We start from the raw sequence: 25125 nt of genomic DNA on the forward strand, positions 1-25125 counted from the left end.
GATGGACAATGATGACAGATCTCCATCTCTCTGCCAGGCTTCTCCAATATGTGGCTCAGCAGGGTTCCTTCCCATCAAGCCTCTGCCAGTGTCAGTATTTCATGTCTGTTGGATACTAATACATAGAAGAACACTTCCAGTAAAGATATTGAAAAATGCTGGGGAGGGTGGATGTTAAAGAATGTAGCATTGTCTGTTGAGCAATCTCTGCTGGCTAGACACTTGCCTGGGAAGCAAGATAAATGTCAAATATGTACATGGAACTATGAGTCCTTCCTGGAAGCCCTTACAGCAGATCTAGGAAGCCTTTCCCTTATTTTTTTACCTGACCTCCCATCTCCTGTTTTCCTGGCTGTAAAATGCTTTAGATTCAGGGAGAGGACTGGAGAAATATTTTCTGCCTTTAGTTGGGGCATACACAAAGTGTGTAGAACATATTTGTCCCATATGCAGCCTGAGGTGAGTTTAGCAGTGAGATCTCCCACTTCCTAGACAAGTGCTCTCACTATGCAGTAGCATACAAGGGTCTCATTTCAAGCTGCAGTGAAAAGAAGCGAATTAAAGTCTAAATTTTGGGGTCTAGCTTCCCTGGCACTTTGTTTAGCACAAATGATTCTGATCCCTTGAGTCCCGACACCCCAACAATGTCCAGCCTTGCACTGAGAACGAAGGCAGAAGGTCAGAAAGCAGACAACCCAGTGGAAAGGTGGGAGCTTTAAGCTCAGATTTAAAATAACGGAAGACGTTGCTACACAAAAGCAGGGACAGCAGGAGAAGTGAGACGGAAGAACCACAAGTGAGAAGAGATGAGTAAGGCTTTAAGGGGAACTGCTGCTCCCCAGGGAAAAGGTGCAATACAATTAGATTGACCGTTCCCTGACCGAACATAATAAACACATTCAGAGCAGATTCAGTCTGTTCCTCTGATCATTTCTCTAGAGGCACTTATTGCCAGCTACCAGAAACTCCGCTGAAGTTTCTTCAGTGTAGGGACACACAGAAATAAAAAACTAGATTAATTAATTGGCACTTGAAATAAGTAGCACTTGATAAGCCTCCCTGTCAATAGACAGGATATGAGAAAATACATACAAGAAAAGCAAACAGATCTACTTATAGCCCCCACCTCTACATTTCCAGTCCCTTTTAATAGAGTAAAAAGTTTCAGCTAGTAAAATTTTTGTGATCCTTGTAATGCTACAGAGCACTGATACAAAAGGTGAATAGTACAATACCCATTATATATAATATATATTTATATTTTAATATATTACATTTATTTCTACATAAAGAGGCTATAAATACCGTATGTGCCTTATATTCATGGCTCCCAGCATTTGACATTATAGTAAGTACAAACAAACAAAAAAATTATAAAAATACAAAAAAGGTCTCAGTAGAAATAGCTTTACACTTTAAAAATCTTGTAGCCTGCGTTGTGCCTATCAATAGAGCTCTGGGACTACAAGAGCACAGGTAAGAAGTTGTCCAATGATTAGTCACAATCTCACCCCTCGGAGGAGATCACAGCTGCCATGAAACCAGTCACGGACTTCCAAGACTGCACAAACCAAGATCTCTGCCAGTGCAAACAGACTTGGAGTTTGCAAAGTGAAGGAGTCAGACCTACATCTGAGGGAGGGGGGATGAGATGAGAAGGTAGCATGCCCTAAGGGTGCCCCATCAGGGCCACAGGGCTCCCTGCAGTCCTAAGGTAGATGACATCGCCCTTTCTACTTGTGGTAGAGGCTGTCCCAGAGGCTGTCCCAGGGAGGCATTTTCTGCAGCCATGTCAGGCTAGTTCAGAGACAGGTAGGTGCCTGGCATGGGCTAAGGGTGCTGGGTAAAGAGAGGGGTAAGGCCCCGCAGAGGCCACCCCCAGAGATGAAGCATGCTCCCCAGCAGTCGTTTCCCATCACTTGTCTCAGTGCTCTGCCTCCTCCCTACTAACCAACCTCACCAGGCAAGTCTTCTACGGAAATACAGCTCATGAGGTCCAGTACAGCAACTTTTTTTCTCCACCAAGGACAGAGACCATCGCCTCCACCTATATTTAGCCCAGCCTATGTTTAGTCTCAGGCTGGCGGTGAGTGCCAGAGCCTTGAGCTGGAGGTTCCTTTTTTTGTTTGTGGAGGTGCAAGCAAGGGATAACTCAGAAACAAGAAGCCGGTGCCGTGCTGTTTCCTTCCTGGAGTCCAGCCACAAGAGGAGAAACAAAAAAACCCAAACCAAACAAAAAAAAAAAGAAAAAAGAGCAGAGCTCTATCGTTATTTCGTACAAGTAGGAACAGTTAAGTTGAACGCCATGCTGCTGCCTGCATCAGGTAGACATTCAGCATGTCACCAGTGTCCCAAAGGTCACCACACTGCCTCTGCCATCAGGTCAGCACAGCACCCACACACCACAGCCACCAGCATCTCTTGAGGACAGCGCCCTGCAGCCTGGCACAGCGCAGTTTTGCTGCCAGAGGCTTCTGCATCCTCGTCAGGAAAAGTAAATGTCTTGTCTTAGTGTCATAGATGACGTCTTTCTACACGTCAAACCTGAATACCACCAGCCCAAGCAAGGAAGGCACATTCCGGGGGGGGACCCGGAGGTGCCAGCTTCACCCTAAAGCGGAGGGGAGGTGATTGGCGCGGCATTGTCGTAGGTGAGCCCGTGGGCACGGCAGAGAGGGGGTGAAGCCTCCCGGGCACACAAGAGTTCAGTCTCCTCGCTGGAGTAGATGGTGGTGTCCATGTCGTCTGAGTGGTATCCAGACTGGTACCCGCTCGTCTGGTTGGAGGCTTCAGACATGACAGACTCGTTGCTCTTGCTGGGCACCAGTGTGCTGCAAAAATCAAGCAGAAATGGGACTGAGCGAGCTGCGTCTTCTGGGGGAAAGGTGGGGGACAGGGGGCAGGTGCTTTCCACAGCAGCAACAGCCAAAGTAAAATGGTGCACTCAGTAAAAATGGCTTCAAGTCTTTTTAAACATGCATTTGATTGTAAGGTGAGATCTTTCTGTACGCCTCAACTTCACTAACACATGCAAAAGATATTTAATTTTATGGTGGTACAAGGAGTTAGATTGCAACTGCAGATAAAGAAGAGAAAACTCTGAGAGGCTTCACATATTTCAGCCATGGTGCAATCATAACTGCAGTGTTCCTTTGTTTGCATTGAAGTTGTGCAGGAAAAAATAATTCCTGAGAAGCTTCAGAGAGCATATGTGAGGTTTCAGCTCCACGACCACCACTATTCTTCCTGTAGACTGCACAATGGGACCCCTGTACTGAAAATACACCCAGGTACATCCTGAAAATTCAAGAGTCAGCTTTCTTATTTTGATAAAGAAAAAAAAATAACAACAACAAAAAAATGAGCCCTTTGTCATTGCAGATAGGCCTTCACAAACACGTTCAGTTGTGTGCATCGGCTCTGTTCCTTTGAGGGATGGTCAATGCCTTTGGAGCTGACAAATACAATTCCTCTGGCTGAAGCATCCAACAGCTGCATTACCTCTCCTCTCCTAGTACCAAATGTAGATGACCAGGCAAACAGTGCTCATGTTTTCTTTGTATTTATAAAGATAGTGAGAAAAGATTTTGTCTTCTAAAAGATTTTACAAACCAACCAGTCTTCTGGCGTACTGCAAGCAAATCCTACATGCAGCCTGAGACTTACCTAAAAGGTATTTTCACTTGTTTATCACTCTCCTCCAGTGTCTTCAGCTCTTCAGATGCAAGAACCATCCCACTATCAGTCTGGTTTTCCTGCAAAAGCATTAGAAATGCATTAAATTGAAAGGGAATAAACAAAACCCAAACCAAACCATGAAAAAAGATATCAACAGAAGACGAAGACATACAAATAACAGACCAACTTACCTCCTGAACAACTTTCACAGTGGTTACCAATGGGACATCTTCAAATGTTTTCACACTCACAGGCCGGCTTTTTCTTTTGCTACCTTGTCGGTACTGACTGAAAAGTAAGTAAAACAAAAAAAGTTCTGTCCACTATCCACAACTTGGCTGCAAACAGCACAGTGATATCAGAATCCTTTTATCCCTCTACAGAGAAGCTAATCCTTTTGTCAAAACATATTATGCAAACCTCAAAATATCCATTTATTGAAAAGGACGAACCGCCTCGAAAGTAGCATGTTTCTGACCTTCTGCTCCTGGCAACCTTGATCTCTGAGCAAATCTAAGAAATGGCTTTGAGAAAACAGCTCCTTTCCTCAGTTATACGGGAGGGCTTCACTTCCTGCAAGCTTTGCTTAGAAGTATAATAAACAGAGGAGCCTGGAGCACAGGCATGTGCCTCTTCCTTTGGACTGCACTTCTGAGACCCCTGGCTGGACCTAAGACAACAACAGCAGACTCAGCAGACTGCCGCCCTTAAACCATGGGGATCAGGACAGGGAGTGCTACATCTCTCTTGGAGGCTCTTCTCCAAAAGAAGCCCTCTGGTCAGGATGACATCCATAAAAAATATTGCACAAAAAAAGATAAAATTGACTAATACAGCAAACAAAACAGCTACCCTCAGCTTTCTGTCTAAGTGGATAGGGAATAAAATGGGTGTTGTCCCAGTCAAACAGGACAACAGCTAATGAAGAAAAAGCCATGGAGTTAGAAGAGAACCCTGCACCCAGCCGAAGCACAAAACTGGAGGCAGTTAGGAGCATCATTCACATTGTTTCCAGCTTGATTCTAGCTCTGTTGAGCCCTGCTTATTTCCAAGAGACATTTATTTAAACCAATGGGTATTTTACACGTTCCCCATGCAACCTGCTCAGGTGTTCAGTCACACTTTACAATGTTTTTCAAATATTAAGCCCAAGTATTTGCTGGAAATAATTTATTTTTCTATTGCTGGGGACACAGAATAACTAATTCTAGCAACCGTTCATATGCTGAAAACTGTTAGTATGTTCCCTCTTCATTTTCTCTTCCTAGACTTAACAAAATCAGTTCTTTCAAGATCTCTGCACTGACCATGTCTTCTGCTCCTGTTACTCTGCAATGGTGGCTAATCCACTTCTCACCCAACCCTACTGGGACCAAAACCATCTAAAGCACAACGTAGTCAACTTACCCTCCTGGACAACCTGACCTTGAATGATTTTCATCCCACAACTTGCCTCTTTAATCTGAAAGCTCCTGGCGTGATTGTGTTTAATTGTCCACATGGGTACAGAACTGCATGGCTGGGACTACGGTTATCAGGGTGGTGAGGACTGGGAATTGCAACCCCTGGATCTGAATGACCTCCCAGGTATGGGAGTCCTGCTTCTGCTCAGCCCACACAAGAGTTATCCTATGTTTTCCATAATGAATGAGATCCTCCCACTTGACCCAAGCTTCTGTGCAAACCAGAGCAGGAATAGTGTGCAAGCAGAGAGAGTGACTCCTGCCCAGTGCGGTGAGGGCCCAGCTGGCATCCTGACAGTATTTCCTGACACGTTTGCATTTTGTAATAGACTGTCCCCAAAAAAGCACCAAAAATGCCCTACAGAGAATCAAAGTCCATCTTTCCTGCTATCCATCAGACCAGTTGCTCTCAAAACCCCCCTTAGATTGGTTTTACTTGCTTTTTTCATGACAAATCCATGCTTGGCTCTTATTAGCTACTTCACTTTCCCCTAGATATTTACCATTACTTATCTGATCATTTATTCCAGGATCATTCCTAGGATTTAAGTAAACCTGATTTCAGGGATACTCCTTTGCTGCTCTTTCTAAAAAGTGGCATTATCTTTACACTTCCTTAAATCTTTTTCTCCTCACCTGGCTGTTCTTTATGGCAACTTTTCAAGGTTCAGAAAGTGCTTACCCATTTCCAAAGCCAACTATGGCAGATATTGGAAAGTCCTACTCATTTTAATTTACATCAGCAATCTAAATAATCCTTAATTTTCTCTGTGTTTTCCCCGTGTTTGCTTCTACTTCCCCAATTTTGTGTTAGAGATTGTATTTATCAGCCTCTCCTCATAGCTAGTACTTTTGTGAAGACTGAAAGAGACATTACCAAATCGATCAGTCACTTCCACTACGTGTACAAGAAGATCCATGCCTACAAAATCATTTTCAGCTATAAGAACAAAAGAATAAGGCCCCTAAATATGCCTCAAGCTCTCCCCTTTGCCTCTTTCATCATGGTTTCCACAAAGTGCTCTCTCACAGCCCAGTCACACTGTAAGGCAAGAGAAGTTCAAATTCTCTTTAAAAGGTTGATGGAAAGCTTGTACTTTTGTTCAAAACAGGAAGTAGGGACCAGGAAAAGCCATACAGGAAGTATCAGAAGTGGAAAATAAGTGTGATTTTTTCAGTGTAAAATCATGCTTTTGTATCTTTTAAATATTTATGTTTTGGACTGATCCACTACTAAAACATGGGGTTGAGAGTTCAGCTCTAGGACTTTAAGTTCAACTAAAGTACAAAATGCACTGTGCTTACCTAGTGTTTTCCAGGACCACATAAGAATGTGATCCTGCAGTACCTAAAATCACTGGGAACTTTGTTTTTGCTGGACATAACACAAGCAGTGAGGGAGAGGGCTGTTTTATGGAAACTGTGAAAACTGATAGCAGTGGTCACCTCTGCTCTGATGGTTGGATCCACCTCCTATCCTTCTTCTTCCAAGACTGCAGTAAGCACCCCAGGATCTAAATGGCTGAATTTGACCTTAGGTAGCACTGGATGAGAAAATAACCTTTGTCCTTAACAACCTATGCCCAAGGTCCTCACAATGTCCAATATGGTGATGGTCTCTTCAGCCAGGTGACAGGAGATAGAACAAGGGGAAATGGCATGAAGCTGTGCCAGGGCAGGTTCAGATTGGATATTAGAAAAATTTTTTTTACTGAAATTGTTGTCAGGGCCTGGAACAGGCTCCCCAGGTGGTTGAGTCACCTTCCCTGGATGTGTTCAAGAAAAGGGTTGATGAGGTATTTAGGGATATGGTTTAGCATAGGATGGGAATGGTTGGGCTTGATGATCTTCAAAGATCTCTTCCAACCTTGTGATTCTGTGATAAACCCTGCTTAATTGCATTGCAACAAAATCCTTTCTGGGGCAGTCATCTCTATCATGATACTCAACAGCATCTATAGCTATTGGTTGGTCCATTGTGGATGCCCCAGCAGCCCTCCAGAAGCAAGCAGTAGACAAAATCCAATGATAGCACCATTTAGGTTGCCTTCCCCTTGGCTATCAATTCATGATCTGTTTACCAACATTTCACTTTAGGAGAGGAACTGCCAGGGCAGTTATTAATGACAGATCTATTACCATTAATAATTTAGAGAGCTGCAAAACAAGCGTGGACACAACTGAGTGGCATCGATAAAACTTTGTATTTGTTCTGGTTCTTAAAAACTAAATAACAAATACTCTTGTGCTTATTTGAATGAGAATACCAAATCTTGAAAGAGTAGTGAAAAACCCCCCAAAACCAACAACCCCAAAAACACTCCCTAGCATCTGGAGAGTTAAGAAACTAGGTAAGAAACTATTTTTTTCCCTACAAAAAACACTCTACAGATTCATTCTTATAGCTATGGAGGAGGTTAAATATGGACCAGGCAGCTGAAGTCTCTTCCTTTCATCTTCCCTGCCCCCAGCATGAACAAAACCTGCCCAGAGGCCCCAGTAGGATGTCCACCATATAAAATACCTAATTCCTGCTGTGTTGTCATAATGGAATTTAGGATCACAGACTTCCTCTTCCTCCCTACAGGAAGCAGGTGAAGTTGGGAGAGAGAGACCAGAATCCTCTTCCATATTCAGCGATACTGACAAAGGAAGGACAACGTAGTCTTTACCATCCTGTAGAATGCAGTGAAAAAATACAAAAATTAAATAAAGCTACAGAGATACACAGCCATGAACAGCCACACACGTATACATGGACAATGTATCAGCCCAGCAGAGCTACCTCAGTTGTTTTATTAAATTATGAGCATTATACCATCCTTGCAGGAGCAGCTTCAATAAAAGGAAAACTTAATGAGTGTTACTGCCAAGTAGCTTTCAATAAAAATATCAGATTTATATATGACATACCACAACATAATTTGCAAACTGAAGTTTTTCTTAGTGTCTTTGAAATTAAAAATTTAAATTTTAGTAATGTTTGAATTGCAGTGACACAAGGAGCATGATGCTGAGGGGAAACAAATAACCTTAAACTGAAAGTGAGATTGAGTTGGACTACAGCATATGAATCATAAAGCCTAAATTAAGCATAAGAATTAAATGGAAAAAAAAAGAATGAAATGGTGATAGCAAAAGGAACTTTTCTGTCAATACTTTGGCATTTAACTTGATATTAATAACAGCAACAATTAAAAAAAATTCTGCTCTAAAGTGTGAAGAGAAAAAATGGACTATGTATCCTTCAGTACTGCATACCTATTCACAGCCCCATAAGAGATAATTTTGTAAATTCCTCCTTTTTTTTCTTTTTTTCATTTATCCCTTTTGGACTACAGTATAACACATGTATAATTAGCTATTAATTATCAGACAGTAAATCATGTTTTTCTTTTATAGTCATAGTAGACTACAGTTTATGACAAGAGTCTAAATCATCAGTAATCCAACCGTATCATTATGGGCAAACATAGATAAAGTATGTTCTGAACATACAAGGGAACATGTTTTTACTGTGAGGGTGATGAAGCACTGGCACAGCCCAGAGAGGCTGTGTAGTCTCTCTCCATCCGTAGAGATAGTAAAAAACCACCTGCACATGGTCCCAGGCAACCAGCCTAAGTGATTGGACTGATAATGTCCAGAGGTGCCCTCTAATCTCAGCCAGTGTATGCTTCTGTGATAAATAAGATTCAAGCTGTTTTGTAGGGAGGAGAACAAATTCTGTCCTTTCTGAATTTTGGTACACAGGAAGACATGATACTTGGGAAGGACAGGTAATTCCCGTCACTACCAATAGGTCAGAAAGGGAGAACTAGTCTAATAAGAGAACATGGCAAAATCCAGACTCCTTCATTGGAGTGGTCACACCTATTGCCCGGGACTTGTCCACATTTTTGGTGCATGAAGAGGAAGGCACAAGAGGGAGAACCTGTCCCCACCTGGAAGCAGTGGGCTCTCTTACTACTGCCTGCACATTGGACAAGTCTTAATACACTTATCTACATGGAGCCGCTGACAGGCAGTGAAATGTCTGGATGCTTGTCTTCTGGAAGAGTCATTAAAAATCACTGCATCCCACATCCTCACACGTGCTAAGATATCCATCTTTGGCACAGTAAAATCAGCAGGAGCTACCTGCCGAAATGCCTCTGCAGTACGAAGAGAAACCAGCAGCAGAGCAGGGAGTTGACCCTGGGCCAACATCTCCCCAGCAAGACAGCTAAGTAACCACAGTGGTGGTGTCATGGGAAACTCTTGCTGCCAGGGCAAGGTGGCTTCTGGTTACCATAACAGATCATTCCTCTCTGCAAGTTGTCCAAACTGTCAGTCAGTAATGGAAGCAGTGGAAGAAGCCCAGGCTCCCTGATGGCTCCAGTGGATTGTACCCAGCTGTGGGATTTCATGGTGGTTGGCAGGACAGGCAGGGTTCAGCTGGTGGTTTCAGCAATCAGAGAATACATTTCACTTACCTGACGAACGTTGGCTTGCAATAAATTCCCCAGGTGCTCCACCAGCTCTGAAAAAGTTGGTCTCTGCTTTGGATCTCCATGCCAGCAATCCAGCATTGTTTGGTACCTAGAAGGGCAAAGCCCGTTAAAATATCAGCAAAAGGAAAGGGCACCTATTGCTGGTACAAGGACCTGAGGGGAGAAACATGGGCAGCTGGAAGAACAGATCCTCACATTTCTGGTGTTGTATAGTCTGGTGCTCTCATTCTTGTTCCTTCTTTCAGTCTTCTGCAAAACTCTTCATCAATTTTCACTCCAGGGTATGGTGATGCACCTAAAGTGAGAGCAACAGTAATGCTAATGCATTCGATTCTAAGATTAATTTTCAAAGAAGAAACTGGCTATGGCCTGAGTTAATAAGGTAATTCAGTATATTTGGATGTGCAAACATATTTCTGATGGCAACAGCAACTGATTGAGTAAATGAGGCACATAATCACATACTGAAATTGTATGAAGACGCATTTTAAGTCCATGTTCCTACATTCGTATTTTTAAGGAAATTTGAATGTTTTATTTTGATGGAGAAAATAAAGAGGATATTTTCAAGAAGTAAAAAAAAAAATCCAAAGAGGATCCAAGAACACTTTGACTGTTTTCTGCAGAGACTGTTGTTTAAAATTCAAGATGACTCAATAAAATTAAAGTGACTCACCTAATGAAAATATTTCCCACAGCAGAACTCCAAAGGACCATACGTCACTCTGAATGGTATATACTCTATCAAAAATGGTTTCTGGTGCCATCCATTTTAGGGGTAGTCTGGCCTGAAAGTGTTTCCATAAAGAAAAAGGTATCACAGTTTAGCAAAACACTGAGTTTCCACAAACATATTTCAGGTAAAAAAAAAAGGAGTCCTGACTTCATATTAATTCTCTCTTAAATAGAGAATCTGAAACTTACATCGCCTTTTCTGACGTAATCTGGGTCTTTGTAGATGTCTCGAGCCAAGCCAAAATCACAGATTTTGACCACGTTATTGTCTGACAAGAGGATATTACGAGCAGCCAGGTCCCTGTGGATGCACTGCAAAGAGAAGTAAACAACTTCATAATGCTGCCTGTCGTCACAGTTCTGTCCACGGGGCTGATCTCTTCCACATATGTGCTCTCCTACCCTCAAAGGCCAGATAATTCTTAAAGCCTTTTAAGAAAAAGAAACCTCAGCATCAACAATTACTGATTTTAAGTGCTTTTTTGATGGTCACAACTGATTTGGCTCAGGGAGACTTGTGTTCCCAAGTCTAAACATACATCTGTTTATCCACAATGCAGAGAGGGCCTTTGAAGTTAGCTAATTAATTATCCTAAGAAGCTGACACAAAACAGGTTCAGATCTGATTACCTTTGGACTTACTTAGGTTCACTCAAATCTGTGTACTTCTCTCTCTGAAAAACACACCACACTGAAACACCGATTTGGTTCCAATACAAACGAAACGGCTACAGCCAGAAAAGCACATGCCTTTGCCTGTGCAGAATGACAGCTTAGCCAACAACCCAAAGACTTCAAAACTCACACCTCAATAGCTTGAGGTAAAAAAGCCAGGCCCTGAAAAGTGGCCTCAGATTTTCTTCTAGTATGGCCTAGGAACATAGATCCCAGGAAGACACCTTTTCACAAACAGGCACCAACCAGGACATATAAAATGTAGACCAATGCATGTTTTTTGGAGAGGCTCTGAAGTCTGCTGTTGAAAGCCTACTCATCACTCCAGAGCAGTGCTATTTCCTTCTCCCATTTCTATTTCCTTCTGTTTCCTTCTCCCATTTCTAAGTACTTTTTGTTCCCATACAACTGCAGAAAATTCCTTGCTCTTGCTGGAAACCCTTTGAAACGTACTACACCAATTTAGGATTAAACCACAGAAAAGCACTTCTAGAATGCCATGATGCAGGTGAAGTGCTATTGACTGCCAGGGTGTCTTTGGCAAGAGACTCTCCAAGGAGTCATCCATGAAGTTTCATGGGTGAGCACCATCTCTCCTCACACTGCCCTTCCAATCTGACTGCACAAGGTGCTGGCAACTCCTCAGTCAACACTCCTTTTCTCTAGTTTATGTCCAGTCACCAGGGATTTCCCCTTAATTCCTTTAATTGTCCTCATAAGTCAGCTGCCCTCTTCCAACTACTTAATCATTCTTCTATGAATCAGTGACCCATAAACCTTAATACAGATGACTAACATTTGTGTCAATAAATGCAGGGGTTGTTTCGCTCTGTAGCGCTAATGATTTGGTTATGTCTCAGGGCAAAAAGAAAACGTTGCAGATGAGTGCTAGTCCAAAGATGAACGTGCTGTTTCCTTCTATAGACCTACAGCACCACTTCCTACAGTCAAATAAATAACATGCCACTCTTCCTGAGAAGTTCCTTACTTTGCGTGAAGCCAAGAACTCCATTCCTCTCGCCACCTGGAAGCTATAACAGATGAGGTCCTCCATGGTCAAAGGGTTCTTGCAAAGGTCTTCAGGACCAGCTGCAAAGAATCAGATGACAGTCAAACATGCCCTTTGTCACTGATTTCACCCATAACTGCTTCTTAGGTGAAAGTCCAACTTAACCTCATGCCATATTGAACTGGAATAGCAAACCAAACCCTTTCTTAGCTGTATAATTATCATTAACGACCCATTTTACACCAAACTAGTCCTGTGTAAAATAAACTTTGAGATGATGAGTTATACCCTAGGCCTCCTTGCTTATTTCTAGAGTTCCCAGCAGTGGGAAGATTTGCAAAACAATCCCCAAAAAAACTCAACAAAAACTCAGTTCACAAGTTCTCAGGACAGGACAGGCTTGCTTGTGGTTTCAGCAGATGAATTTGGAAACTGATTAGAGTGAGGCTCCACCTAGGCCTTATAGGGCAAGAATATACCATGGAGATAAAGACTTGAATTTGGCAAAAAGCCCTGCTAATTTATGGTAGAAGTTGTTTAACCTCATCCTCTGGTAACCTGGAAGAATAATGTACTCAAGTATCCAACAAAGATACCCAGGCATTTAGTTCCTGCTGAAATAAACAACTCAATGACTGCTCACCTCTTGATTTGAAGAAGAAATTTACCAAGAATGACAACACCAAAGTGGTCTGAAAAAGACCAAAATGGTGTGGAAATGTATGAAGTGCATGCCTGACATTACCTATTAGGATTGAACTGAAACCTCAAGATCACCCTCCCCACTAACATATTGATGTTTTTCTTTGCGTTAAATGATGATTATTGGAAGTCAAGGTACAGGCAGCTGAGCTGATCAGTCTGATCCCACTCCTTGCTGAAATCAGCAGTATCTGAAACACCCTGGCAGCACTGAGCATTTCGTGCTCTCTCTGCCAAAAGAAGAGTATGGCAAATGCATCAGTGAAACTGCTGCAGAGGGTTTGTATATCCAGGGGAGGCTTTGAATGAGTGGATAATTCAGGTTTCCTCTTCCTGACAGATCACCTGCACAGGGGAAGGCAAATCAACCTCTCTGTTAATAAGCAGTGAGGCAGATGGCGTTTTGCCATATTTAACTTCTGGGTAAACATTGAGGAAATCCAGTTAAGAGTCCTGGTGCATCCCTCCCTGTACTGCCTTTGGAGTTTGTGCTCTGCAATTTTCCCTGAAGACACTGGGACATTAACTACATAGACCTCCAAAAGGCAGTGCAGCAAAAATGCACCTTTTCCCTACTGGACATTACCTGGGATTGGGTTGAGGGGTTTGGGATGCTGAACTAGATGATCCACAGCTTGGGAACCTTGGCCACCCAGAAAATACCCTATGCACAGTTTTGAGGGAACTTTGGAAATCCCGGAGTCCCCAGTGTCCCTCATCAGCCCCCCCCAATGGCAGCTGTTCCAACACCAGAAGACATATCCTACCATCCTCCTCTTCCACATCACTCAGGGACCGCTCTTCCACAAAGCCAGAGCTTGCTGAGCTCTGGCTGCTCGTGATGCTGTCCAACCGTTGCTTCAGGTCCATGGAGACATCACCAACATAGTTCTCTTTCCCCTGCCGAAACCTGGCACTTTTGGTCTAGAAATGAGACAAGACAGTGGTAGAAATTAGAAGCAGAAAGCTTTCCAAAAGCTTCCTCAGAAGAGGCAATGACGGTCCCTGTGGCCTGTGCCACGGTCACCACTGTGGAGGGAGGAGAGCCCAGAAGTGGCATGACTATTTACTCAACTCCAGCTCTGGTGGGGAGATGAGGCTGGCATGGTGACAAGCACTGACAAACTCCAACCCATGGCCACCTGCTCAAGCACCATCTGCCACTCCACAGCATGGCTTTAGTCTGCTCCCACATCCTTCTATCTACTCCATATCAACAAATCCACTTAAATCCACACTGAGAAGCTGGTCTTTTCACCCCCCACCACTTGTGAAGCACATGTAGATGTTGCTGAAACTCCTCTCAAAATCTCAAGCCTCTCTGTACTGCTACAGCTTTACCTCCCACTGCTGCGAAGACCCTTCTGCTGAAACTCTACCTTGGCCAAAACCCTAGTAGCCCTCAAAATCCAATTTATTTCTTCTTCCCCATAGTCACCAAATGCCCCTACAGAGGATGCCAACCCTGCAAACTTCCTCCACCATGTTATCATTTTCTCCTGCTTTGGTTTGACGACTTATCTCCACTGGCAGGGCTGGGTTTTTCCATTGCCAGTTTCCATCCCCACCACTTGTGTAAGCAAGGGTCAGCACCCTTGTGAAACCCTGCCTCTTCCTTCAAGGCCTCTCAGATATTTGTTTATCCTTTGTACCTCACAAGAGGATGCAGTGAGTTGCCTTTGCCAATATAAAATAGTAAACAATGACTCCAAGGATAAAGAAAAATAACCCGCTGGAGAACTGACAGGCAATTTGAAGAAGCCCTTATCTAAACACAGCAGCTGCAGGAAGGCTGAACTTCAGGTCTACCAGCATGGCAGAGTACAGCCCAGGGGCCTCTTTCCTGGCTGTGGCTAAAATGGGTAGGGTCCCAAGCATGGTGATCAGCACTGAGTACCCACAGCCATGCTTTTCATGTGGCAATCAGACCCTTGGAAGGGATGGATCCTCCCAACATGCTCCAGAAATCAGACCCCTTACAGAGGTGACCAGAATTAAGTTTGAAAATGCCAATCTCTATTCCTTTGCCTTTCAAACTGGGGTGCAAAGAGGGGCTGTTGTGATGGGAACCCGCCTTTGCAAAGAACTTGGGAGGCAAAAAGCTAAGCATAAACTCACGAGACACATCACTTACACAGAATGATCAACAGCAAAGAAGTGTATAGCCTGGTTCAGCAGTCAGCCAAGAGGATAGCAGAAAGGATAATCACGTGAGAGAAGATACCTACAGATATCTGATGGATGTATACACTAAGAGGGAGTGCAGTTATTTAAGGTGGTCTGGAGCTTAACTAAGAAAGGAAAAAATTCAGGCTGATAATCAGAAAAAAACTTCCTGAGAGATACGGCCAAGTGTAGAATAATCTGCCAAGGGAAATAGTGGAAGCCCAGTTCCTTTGCACATTTTAAGCTAACAATAACAAGAGAGCTGCATTGCAGGGGCCACAGGAAAGACTAGATGACCTCTTCTGTCTTTGCCATCTCTCATTCCCATGAGAAGTATTAGATACTCGGCGTCCCCAAGGACTGCCACTACAGCCAGCACTAGAAACAAACATCGCGTGTGGAGAAGCCTCACCAAATCTAACACTGCGCTTTCAACTTTGACTCCTCACCTTGTACGGGACAAATTCACTCCTCTTGCTCCGTAGGTAAGCTGACAGATTTCCAAACTTGCAGTATTCTACTATGACCATGAGTGGGCCTGTATAACACATAAAGCAGTTCCTTAGAAAGACCATTTATATCCCATTTCACTCTAATTTGTGGCCAGAAATATATACATTCCAAAAAGCATTCTACTCCCCTGAGTTTCTTAAAAATATCAGTAATTGAAAAAAAAATAAAATAAATCTAACCAAGGGAGGGAAATCATTCCTTTTCTTCTGTACAAGGAAGGAGAAGAAAGCACATTTGAAAAAATCACCGGCCTTATTTCATATGTGAAACTGTACAGTGGTGTGCTTATACTTAAAGTGCCAATAACTGCCTGTGACAATCAGTGCAATTAACCACTCATCTGCAATAAAGCACACACATGATTATCCACACATTTTTGTGCGGGCAGTTTAAGTCCTGGAAACTTAAACCAGTAACCACAGTTTCAGGCCTAGATGCCTTAACATACAGTCCAAATGTGGCATTTCATGCTCAGATTGCTTCATATAGGCATATGCTACAATGATAAATTTCCATCCTAGGTTCCAGATACTGGCCATGTCTATTTTATTATGGAATAAACAAGGAAAGAAATATTTATGGATTATGTTTCCTTCAACTACTGCACTTCTGTCATGGAACTTTACAAATTGAATTCTGATCCCACTGTAAGCCAACAAGTCAGCTTCCCTGAAAAATTATTACTGAGTTACTTTACACTGAATTTCTTCCAAATTAGCGTGCAGTGCTGGATCTGTTAAATGAAACATCTGTCCCTGATTATAAAGTAAAATAGGTTCATCCACCCAGAGCTGGACTCCAAATTGTAATCTCCTCTCCTACACACACACAGAGGCACCCACAACCCATCCAAAGTCAGGGAGGGAAGTCACAGCTTGCAATTGCACTGTAGCCAGTCACAAGAACAAGACCAACTTGTTAAATCTGGTACTAGACTTAGACCCAAAGTCTGTTACATGTGGGGTGTCCACTGTAAAAGTGGTTCTGAGGTAGAGGAAATCAATGATAGAACTAAGGGATGGAGCTTGATGTGGAACTCGGGGCTTCTGAGTCCTTATTCTACCTGCCCACCCTTATCACAATTTCTTTTTTACAAAAGACAAATTATTCCAGACCTTAATTTTGGCACTCAGTTTTCTATACAACAGAAAAGGCAGGAAAAGGGTTTTCATTAGCACCTTTCCACCCACTGTGAAGCTACTCACCTCCTGGCTTTGTGCAGGCTCCAAGTAAATTGACAACATTGAGATGATGGCCAATATGAATGAGGATCTTCAGCTCTGACATAAGTGCTCTGTGTTCACTGTGAGTTGCACCCTCTGCAGAGGTAAGACAACACAGGTCAGGAGCATCACAGACAGAAAGGTTTTTTCCCCCTCTTCTGTTATTTTTCCTGCCAATCTAGTATGAAGTCTTGTTGGTTGGTTGCCTGGGCCAGCTATGCTGCAGCACACTGATCAAAACTAGGCACATGCATGACAGGGTTGGGTTTGCTCTGCTTGTCAACATTTTTCCAGAGTTTGACAAGGGCAGTGCATCCAGAGACACAAACAGCCCAGATTAGCAAACATCTTTTTTTCTCACAGACCTTTTGAGTAGTTTGTACTTGGTCATTTGACCCTCCCAGCCAAGAAGAGCTAAAAATGTTGTCCTTAGCCTTTGCTGGGGTCCATGCTAAGGATCCAGTGGGTTCACAGAGTAGGGGAGACGGGGCCTAGGCCAAACACACCTGACCCTGCAGCATCACCAAAAAGCCTGGAGACACAGCTGGTGTCCTCAGGGAGAGAAGAGGAAGAAGAAAGAGCTGAAGCAGTGGGGAGAGAGCAGTGGAGGATGCAGCTCTCTGCAGGCTGCCCGAGCACTAGCAAGCAGGAGGGACAGGGCTTTCTAAATTTTACTGTCATCACTGCATCCTCATGCAATGAGTCTGCAACAGGTCTTGCCTGTGCTTGCCACTGCTCACATGGTACTGTCAGAAATGCTCTGGCTTTCCCCCACTTCCTCCAGTATGTCACAGAGCCCCTGGCTATTGGGAGCCCCAGTTGGCTGCCCCAGCTACATCCACCTTGGGAACAGCGTGCCTAGGAACCACAGCTTTTAGCTTTCCCCTGGTGAATATGAGGCACTGTAATAAAATTTAAAGTGAGGAGAAAGCTGTTCAAAACAATTACTCGTTTTGGAGCGTGCCTAAACCATTGCCCGAGGTGTGCAGAAAGCTCTTGAACAGGCTGCACAAGGCAAAAGTGGACAAGAGAAAATTGCTTGTGGGAGCAAGTTTATATTTGGAACCTGAGTCGGTCTATAAAGCTCAGGCTAAGAAACCATAGCTGCATTGCTCTGGTTATCGATGAGGTACAGGCATGTACTTCCCTAATCATTGCTCCATGATACCAACTCCCAAGTTAAATTTGCATACACCATTGATACAAACATTTTGGTTATTTTCTATCTCCTGGTTGCAGGGCAGGCAGTTATCCTGATGTTATGCATTCAGGGTGAAGCTTTAGCCCATGTTTTTACCTTTAAGCATCTTGACTGCCACTGTTTTGCAGGTAGCAGTTTTGTCGATCCCAAACGCGTCTGCTTCTATAACTTGGCCAAAAGCTCCACGCCCAAGAGGTTTACCTTGAAGTGAGAAATGCAGATTTATTGAGCAAAACGTGCACAATAAACAGAAAATCTAAACTGAATTTATGAATCAGGCATCAACAGAGTGTTGATAATGGGGAAAGGATGTATCATATTCTATGGGACCCAGAAGCCCTCCCAGGGGTCCTGCATCAAGGCAATCCCATGGCAAACTGGGACTTGAAACACACCCCCTCAGCACAGGTCTGGCTGTGGTATCACTAAATGGCTCATTGGATGGAGACATACCTAGCTTTAGCCGGTCTCTGGGAAACTCCCACTTGCTGGCATCATAGGGGAGCCGTTCGCAGTGCTCGTCTATAGGGACTTCATCAGGATCCATGATGATTGACAAGTAGCCAGTCTTCATGTCCCCTCCATTGGCCTGGAAAATGGAATTAAGTTGTAGTTGCACAGATTTTTTGCTGGCGATGTGCAGGCAAAGTGCCATTTTCTCACTTTGTAGTGTTTCACTAGTTCCCAGGCTACCATTTCCCTACTTTATGCCTTTGTGAGTGTGATCATCGTTAATTACTTGCACTTTTTTTTTTTTTAATAAACAAACAAGCTGAAACATTTTTTTTTTCTTTTGCAAGGGCCTATTCAATTAAAAACAAAATTCTATGTCCCCAGTTCCAGGCAAGAATGCTACGGCACCAAGAGAAAAAAATGTGTCTGTTGATTTAAGAACAATGGAAAGAAACAACACAAAAGGCCTCAAGTCAGCTCTCATTTGTCATGCAAGACCAGTGCTGATAGGACAGTACAAGAATTTTTTCATTACCCGCTTAACGGTCCGGAGGATGATTACAAGAAGCAACCAGAAGAACATGGCAATCACTGCAGTGCCAACGAGGATAATGAGCTCCAGATTTGTTTTCTCTTCAGCGCCTGGGAAGAAATAAATGAATATCTGAGTGATAGTTGGAAGCGCATTGGTTTTGTTCACTCATTAAAGTAGAGAATGGAGGTCCTTGTTCTGAAGGTTCGTTTTAAAAGTGCAACACGAAGCAAGGAAACGAAAGCAAAACAAGACAAAAAGCTTGGGGTTTTATGCTGGAATATTGTGCTTAGTTTCGTGCTGTTCTACCCACCACCCAATTTCTTAGCATCAGCTTTGTTCCAAGGACAGTATATGGACTTGGCAAATATAAAAAAGTAAAATCTCACATTTTAAAAAGAAATCATTGTTTTAGAATATTCAAAATGAATGAGCCTTTCTTCAGGAGCTGAAAAAACCGCCCATCATATAATAAATAAAGTGCTGTGAGAATGACCTAGAGAACAATCTCTCTCTTGTCTCTTTACATGCTTCAGTGGGGCATAAAAAAACTGTGGTTCTACAAGAACACATGAAAATAAGGTTTTATTTACCACATCCCTTTTCCAGTAAGTCTCCAGAAGATATCACTTAAACATGTATTAATGTGCAGGAGCAGCTCTCTTCAGTTTCTGTTCTCTGCATCACACCCCTGTATTCATCCCTCACACCACACAGATTTTCATACACAGTAGCACACTCCATTGCATGACCCCAATAAATTGCAGTATACATTTCTTGGAGTGAAACGGTATGTCCTACACAGATTTCCAGCTTGCACAGACCAGACGTGCCCCAGCCATATTTACCACATCAGCTGAAATCTACATTGCTGTCAGCTGCAGATAATTTCCACCCCATGTAAACATATTGCCCAACATCCTAATATCCTAATGGGACCTGTAAGAATAACAGGATGCTGCTTTAATTACCTTGACAGAACAGCTCGGACAATCACCCTGACTTACAAGACGAAGGTTTGTGAAGGGTTTGGTGGCTAAATTCTACAAATGTACTAATATCCAGGACAAGGAGGTTTTAGTTTGAGGCTTCTTGTTGCAGCTTTCAGTGGAAAGTCCATTAGGGTTCCAGCTACTCAAACTGCAGACTGACCTCCTGTTGGGATTTATTGTTTATTATTGCAAATTGCGTTCTGTTGTGCCACAATTGGATTGGATCAAGTGAGAGACAGGTCAGTGCTACTTTCATAGCCTGGCAGACTAAGGTTGGAGTACCCTAACCCAAAACTGCTCCCTGTTCCTATCACTGAAATAAGATGGCAATCACAATAGAATGCACAATGCCTTCACCCTGTTTTCTCTAGATGCTGTGACAGCAATGACATCGCTTTAAAAGTTACAAGTGCTAAAAAACACAGCATAACAATTATGTTACCAAGACAATAGAGATGCCCCGGTGTATCCACAGGTTTAGGCAGGCTCTGCTGTACATGTTTACATGTACTATTGACAGGCAGAGTTTTGTTTGCAACTACAAGATGGATTCAGCATTTGTTGACAAGCACTAAACAACACTGTGGAGAAGAAAGCAACAGCCTAAACAGCTGGGATTATAATGGCCATGACAGCACCCAGTTTGAACTTGATAGGAACAGTCAGGGCATTTGCAAATCTCATGGTGTATTTTCAGATCTCCAATCAAGACAGACAGTACATTTTCCTTCTAGTGACTCTAAGGATTTCATGCACAATCTGAAAAGAATGTAACACTAACCTTCCACTGAAAAAAAAGCCACTGCTTTTCTGCATCCAAGGACGTTGCAGGCAAGGCAGGCGTATAGCCCTCCATCTTCTTTCCTCACTCGACGTATGGTTAATGTTTTGTTGCCGTCTTTCAAAACAATACCTGAAAAAACACCCCATGATTTTTAGTCCTTCTGGTTTTATGCTACTTTGTGTTAAGAATTCAAAATGCAACTTTTCATGGTGAAAATCAGCAGGGAGTTCCATTAAAGCAAGACCTTAGGTTGCAGAAAATTAATAGCAAAGTAGCAATCCTCACCTGAATCCTCAATAAGGGTTTCGTTGTTTTTAAACCACATGATGTTTGGAGGAGGAATGCCATTCGCTGTGCATGACACTTCTATGGTTTCACCAACGTTTGTTGTTTGATTTTCCAGGTTTCCTATGAGTGTGGGTGCCATAGGCTCTGTTGGTTCAAAAATAAGGCAAAATTATTGGCCATTTAAGAAAAGGTCTATTTTTGCAGCAATAGCACTTAATGACACTCTACATGTTTGGTCCGGTAACAAAGTCTCAAATCCTTTTATAACAGAAACAGCCACAGCATTCATGTTATGATCATGATCAAACAAACAAATGGTATGGATAAATTATAATAGCCAAGGGAGTTTTCACAGTACTGATGTAACCTGCTTTAAACTGTTTAATTTGTAACTGCTCAGGCTGCAGAGGGAAGAGGGTATAGGTAAGAAATTGCTTCCCTCACATTTCTATTTCCAGAGTTGTTATGTGAGGTCTGATACTGATGGCCCACCAGATGTTCCTTCAGGGCAGCCCATGAGCATGTGTAAGTATTTCCCTGAATGGGCACCACAGCTGCCTAACCAGCCTGGACATTGAGGCCCCAAAGCAAAGTCATCTCTATTTGTGTGAAAAGCTGACTGATTATCAGCTCGCACCACTTGTGCCTGTACACCAGCATCATTTTGTGAGTTTTAAGTTACAGGCACTACTTCAAACTCAAGATTCAGTGACACAAAGCGGGAGCATTAATGCTACAAATACACACACACGTATATAGCTACACAGAGAAATGTGTTTTGAAAAGTCAAATGGAGAAGTTATTGAGCTAAACACGTGTCATCGTTTGTGCAAAAGCCAAATTCATCTGCTTGCCCAGCACAGCAGCTTGGTCAATGTTTCCTTCCTGGTACTGATGAAATGGTGTGTCCCTGCTGCCCAGACAAGCCCCAGACCTGTATTCAGCAGCCACTAATGTGTATGACTAATCACCTCTTTATTTACGACAAATGACCTAAAGCTACTTAAAAAACTGAGTGTGCAATTAAGCCAACACATGCAAGACCTGAAGATACCAAACCCTGACACTGCAGCAGTTATTTTCATACATGACTGCCTATTTTGGTTTATAGTAAGAGACCCATACCTTGGACTGTGAGGTGCTTCACCAAGCAGTGCTGTGTTTTAGCCTTTTTGTCCTGAGCGATGCAAACATAGTCTCCACCATCCTGGAGGGAGATGTTATGGAGGATGAGCTCTAAGGTGACATTTTCACCATTGGTATTTGAAACGGTTGCATTCAGCTTCTGCAGAGCATTGAGGTTCTTGCAGACAGGCATGGGCAGCCCTCCAAAGGGAGTCTGTGAAGCGTGAGCACTGAGCTTGTACCACGACAGCTTCTCAAAGGTGAATTTGTCTGCCGTGCATTGCAAGGACATGTTATCCTTCTCTGTGAGCTGATTCCGGGGCTGCAGATTAATTTCAAGACCCCCTGAAAGTCACAAAAAACAAAAGATATTCCAATCAGGTTGCATGTTTTGCTGCCAACAGTAACTTGAAAAAGCTATTTTACAAATATGGCCTTATGCTCATCTTGGCCAGTTGTAAATAAGGAAACAGAACACCAAAGAATCAATCAGTCAATCAATCAATCAATCATGCAGAGTACAATCTCATTAAAAACCTTTAAAACAGATCAAAGAAAGGTCTGTGTAATGAATACATCTCCTCTTGCTATAGAAGAGGCAACCCTAAGATGATTCCTAGCCTTATCTTGTAGTTAATTTTTGGGTTTGGATTAAAATGTTATTTTGCTATGTAAAAATCAGGACTGATCTTCAAGAAGACAGAAGCTCTTTGCCACTGTTTTTGAAAATGTCAGTCTTAGCTTTTACATCCTTACTCATTTTGTGACAGCACCACAATTTCTCTGTGGCTCTTTCAAACAACTGCAGAAGCCTGCTAGCAATCATTCTTGGGACCACAGCACCAATTTTGCATCATTTTCATGGGACTGCCACTCCACTGATGCCAGCAGAACCAAGCACTTGTCTGAAGTTAGGCAGTGACTCCAAAGGCTGCATTAGAAAGCCCTTAGGTAAACCCAAAATTCTAAAGGGTACAGTGTTGAAGTGCCTACTGTTAGCGAAGCAGATGGAGTAACATTAATTTAATGTGGCTGTCCTCAACAGGGTATACTTACTAGTCACATGAAAGGAGATCACTCTCTCACTTGACCCAGCTCTGTTAGTAGCCATACATCTATACAAAGCAGACACATTGGCCGCTTGGATCACAAGGGTGCTCACGGTCTGCAAAACAGCAATCAAGCAGATTCATATCACGTCAGGGCTGAAGGACGTACTGTGAGCCTGATCATCCCAACAGCTCAGCTCAGTGCTCAGCAGATATCAGCACAGCAAAAAAATCTCTCCAAAGCACAAATTCATGGCACAGCAGGAGCACAGTCCCCCTCCTGGCATTGACTTTTTTTCCCTTAAGTGTGCTACAATCAGTCAATAGGAAACAAGGAAAAGCAGCCTCCTGGAAGGCAGATCTCAACGCCTGGGACTGCTTGGTCTGGAGAGGAGGAGGCTCAGGGGAGACCTTATGGTTCTCTACAACTACCTGAAAGGAGGTTGTGGTGAGCTGGGGGGTCAGCCTCTTCTCACAGATGGGTAGCAATAGGACAAGAGGGAATGGCTGCAAGTTGTGCTGTGGGAGGTTCAGGTTGGAGATCAGGAGAAACAATTTCTCAGAAAGAGTGGTAGGGCATTTGAGGCAGTTGCCTGGGGAAGGCGTAGAGTTGCTGTTTCTCAAGGTGTTCAAGGAAGGGCTGGATGAGGTACTCAGGGACATGGTTTAGTAAGTAATATAGGTGCTAGGGATGGTTGGACTAGATGATCTTAAACATCTTTTCCAAACTGAATGATTCTGTGATTCTGTGAGTGTTAACAAAGAAGTTGCTGCACCCACAACTTCTGTTCTTCAGTCTCTCCAGCTTCTCCCTGTTGCAGTCAATTGGCAAGAGTGACTTGCCTAGCTGCAGACTGCTTTTTGGGCAGTTATGTTCCTCAATGGTCGTTCACTTTGGGTCAGGGTCTAAGGGATTTAAAAGTGTCTGCCTCTGCATGCTGGCTTCAGCAGAAGCTTGCCCAGCTAGCTTCAAGTAGATCCCCATGTTTAACCATAGGTGAAAAGAGTCTCATCTCTAGTGATACATTTCCAGATATGTATGCTGCTGAACAGGGGCTGACCACCTCCAACCAACAGAAAAGATAATCTGCTCACCTTCGTTTTCCCGGCAATGGTAACGACTCGGTGCTTAATTTCAACCTGATTCCCACCCTTTCTCTCTGAGATCACTTTCCATTTTCTACATGCATATGGATTGGCTCCTGAGCGCACCTTCCTGAGAAGCAGAGACACATGCTTTACATCAGTCAAATATTGAACCTTTGAGAAAGTGGTTTTGTGTTCGTTTTATAATACGCAGATATTAATCTATAAATCACTGGCCACAGCCAGCATCTGGGAGGGAAGAGTAAGTTTCTAGAAACATTTCTATTAAATTGCATGCTATAACCTTCTGAGACCTTTGCGCTCTGTAAAATAAGGAACCCCCAAGCCTAAAGGTGAATTTCCTAATTAATCTGCCTGTGTCAGCTCAATCAGGATGCTTGGAGGGAAGCGGCTATTCTGGGAACAAACCTCCATTCATAAATGGATGATTCAAGTTAATTTAGTTCAAAGGAAGACAGAGAGACATAGAAATCACTGAACTCCCTACAAGAATTTCTTGAGGACAGTAGCCATTGTGTAGGAAGCAACCAAGCACCAAAGGAAGAAACTAGTGGAAATCATTTTAAAAACAACAACAGGAAAGAAGAATGCTTTTTTTTTTTTTTTTTAAAGAGGAAATCTGGGCTTATGGCAGGCCCAGATAAGGGAAGCCGTGTGAATCTCAGTCAGGCACTCTCTCTATCATTCCCCAACATCAATCAGTGCACTTCCTCCTGAGATACACTTTCACACAGATAAAGAGCACCGTCACACTCAGTACTTGAGTGTAAGAAAAAAAATAAACACCACAAGGATCCACAATTAGCATAAACAGCAAATTTCCTCCGTTCGGGATGGAGTTTTGGGCCTGTAGCCCACGGGGAGATCTGAGGGGAGGGCACACAGCTGCATTTGAAACCCTGTGCAAGCCAAGATGGCCTTCAAGAGGGCACGACAG

General features: G+C 43.1%; 1 protein-coding gene across 1 annotated transcript in view; it reads right to left on the minus strand.

Moving 5' to 3' along the window:
- Positions 1 to 1188: 1188 nt before the first annotated feature.
- The window catches only part of KDR (kinase insert domain receptor), a gene marked incomplete at its 5' end in the record, with an annotated part of 32372 nt that continues 8435 nt past the window's right edge, over positions 1189 to 25125 (minus strand). Inside the window, 20 exons of the mRNA XM_084266982.1 lie at positions 1189 to 2831; positions 3667 to 3755; positions 3870 to 3966; positions 7666 to 7817; positions 9617 to 9722; positions 9830 to 9929; positions 10311 to 10422; positions 10559 to 10681; positions 12033 to 12133; positions 13523 to 13679; positions 15371 to 15459; positions 16640 to 16753; positions 17955 to 18059; positions 18312 to 18447; positions 18847 to 18953; positions 20617 to 20748; positions 20905 to 21051; positions 22033 to 22377; positions 23089 to 23197; positions 24177 to 24297. Coding sequence (XP_084123108.1) covers positions 2612 to 2831; positions 3667 to 3755; positions 3870 to 3966; positions 7666 to 7817; positions 9617 to 9722; positions 9830 to 9929; positions 10311 to 10422; positions 10559 to 10681; positions 12033 to 12133; positions 13523 to 13679; positions 15371 to 15459; positions 16640 to 16753; positions 17955 to 18059; positions 18312 to 18447; positions 18847 to 18953; positions 20617 to 20748; positions 20905 to 21051; positions 22033 to 22377; positions 23089 to 23197; positions 24177 to 24297 — 2662 coding nt within the window. The 3' untranslated portion in view covers positions 1189 to 2611. The remainder of the gene's footprint in view (positions 2832 to 3666; positions 3756 to 3869; positions 3967 to 7665; positions 7818 to 9616; positions 9723 to 9829; positions 9930 to 10310; positions 10423 to 10558; positions 10682 to 12032; positions 12134 to 13522; positions 13680 to 15370; positions 15460 to 16639; positions 16754 to 17954; positions 18060 to 18311; positions 18448 to 18846; positions 18954 to 20616; positions 20749 to 20904; positions 21052 to 22032; positions 22378 to 23088; positions 23198 to 24176; positions 24298 to 25125) is intronic.

The sequence above is a fragment of the Gallinula chloropus genome, assembly GCF_964237585.1.
Source record: "Gallinula chloropus genome assembly, chromosome: 7".
NCBI classification, from domain to species: domain Eukaryota; kingdom Metazoa; phylum Chordata; class Aves; order Gruiformes; family Rallidae; genus Gallinula; species Gallinula chloropus.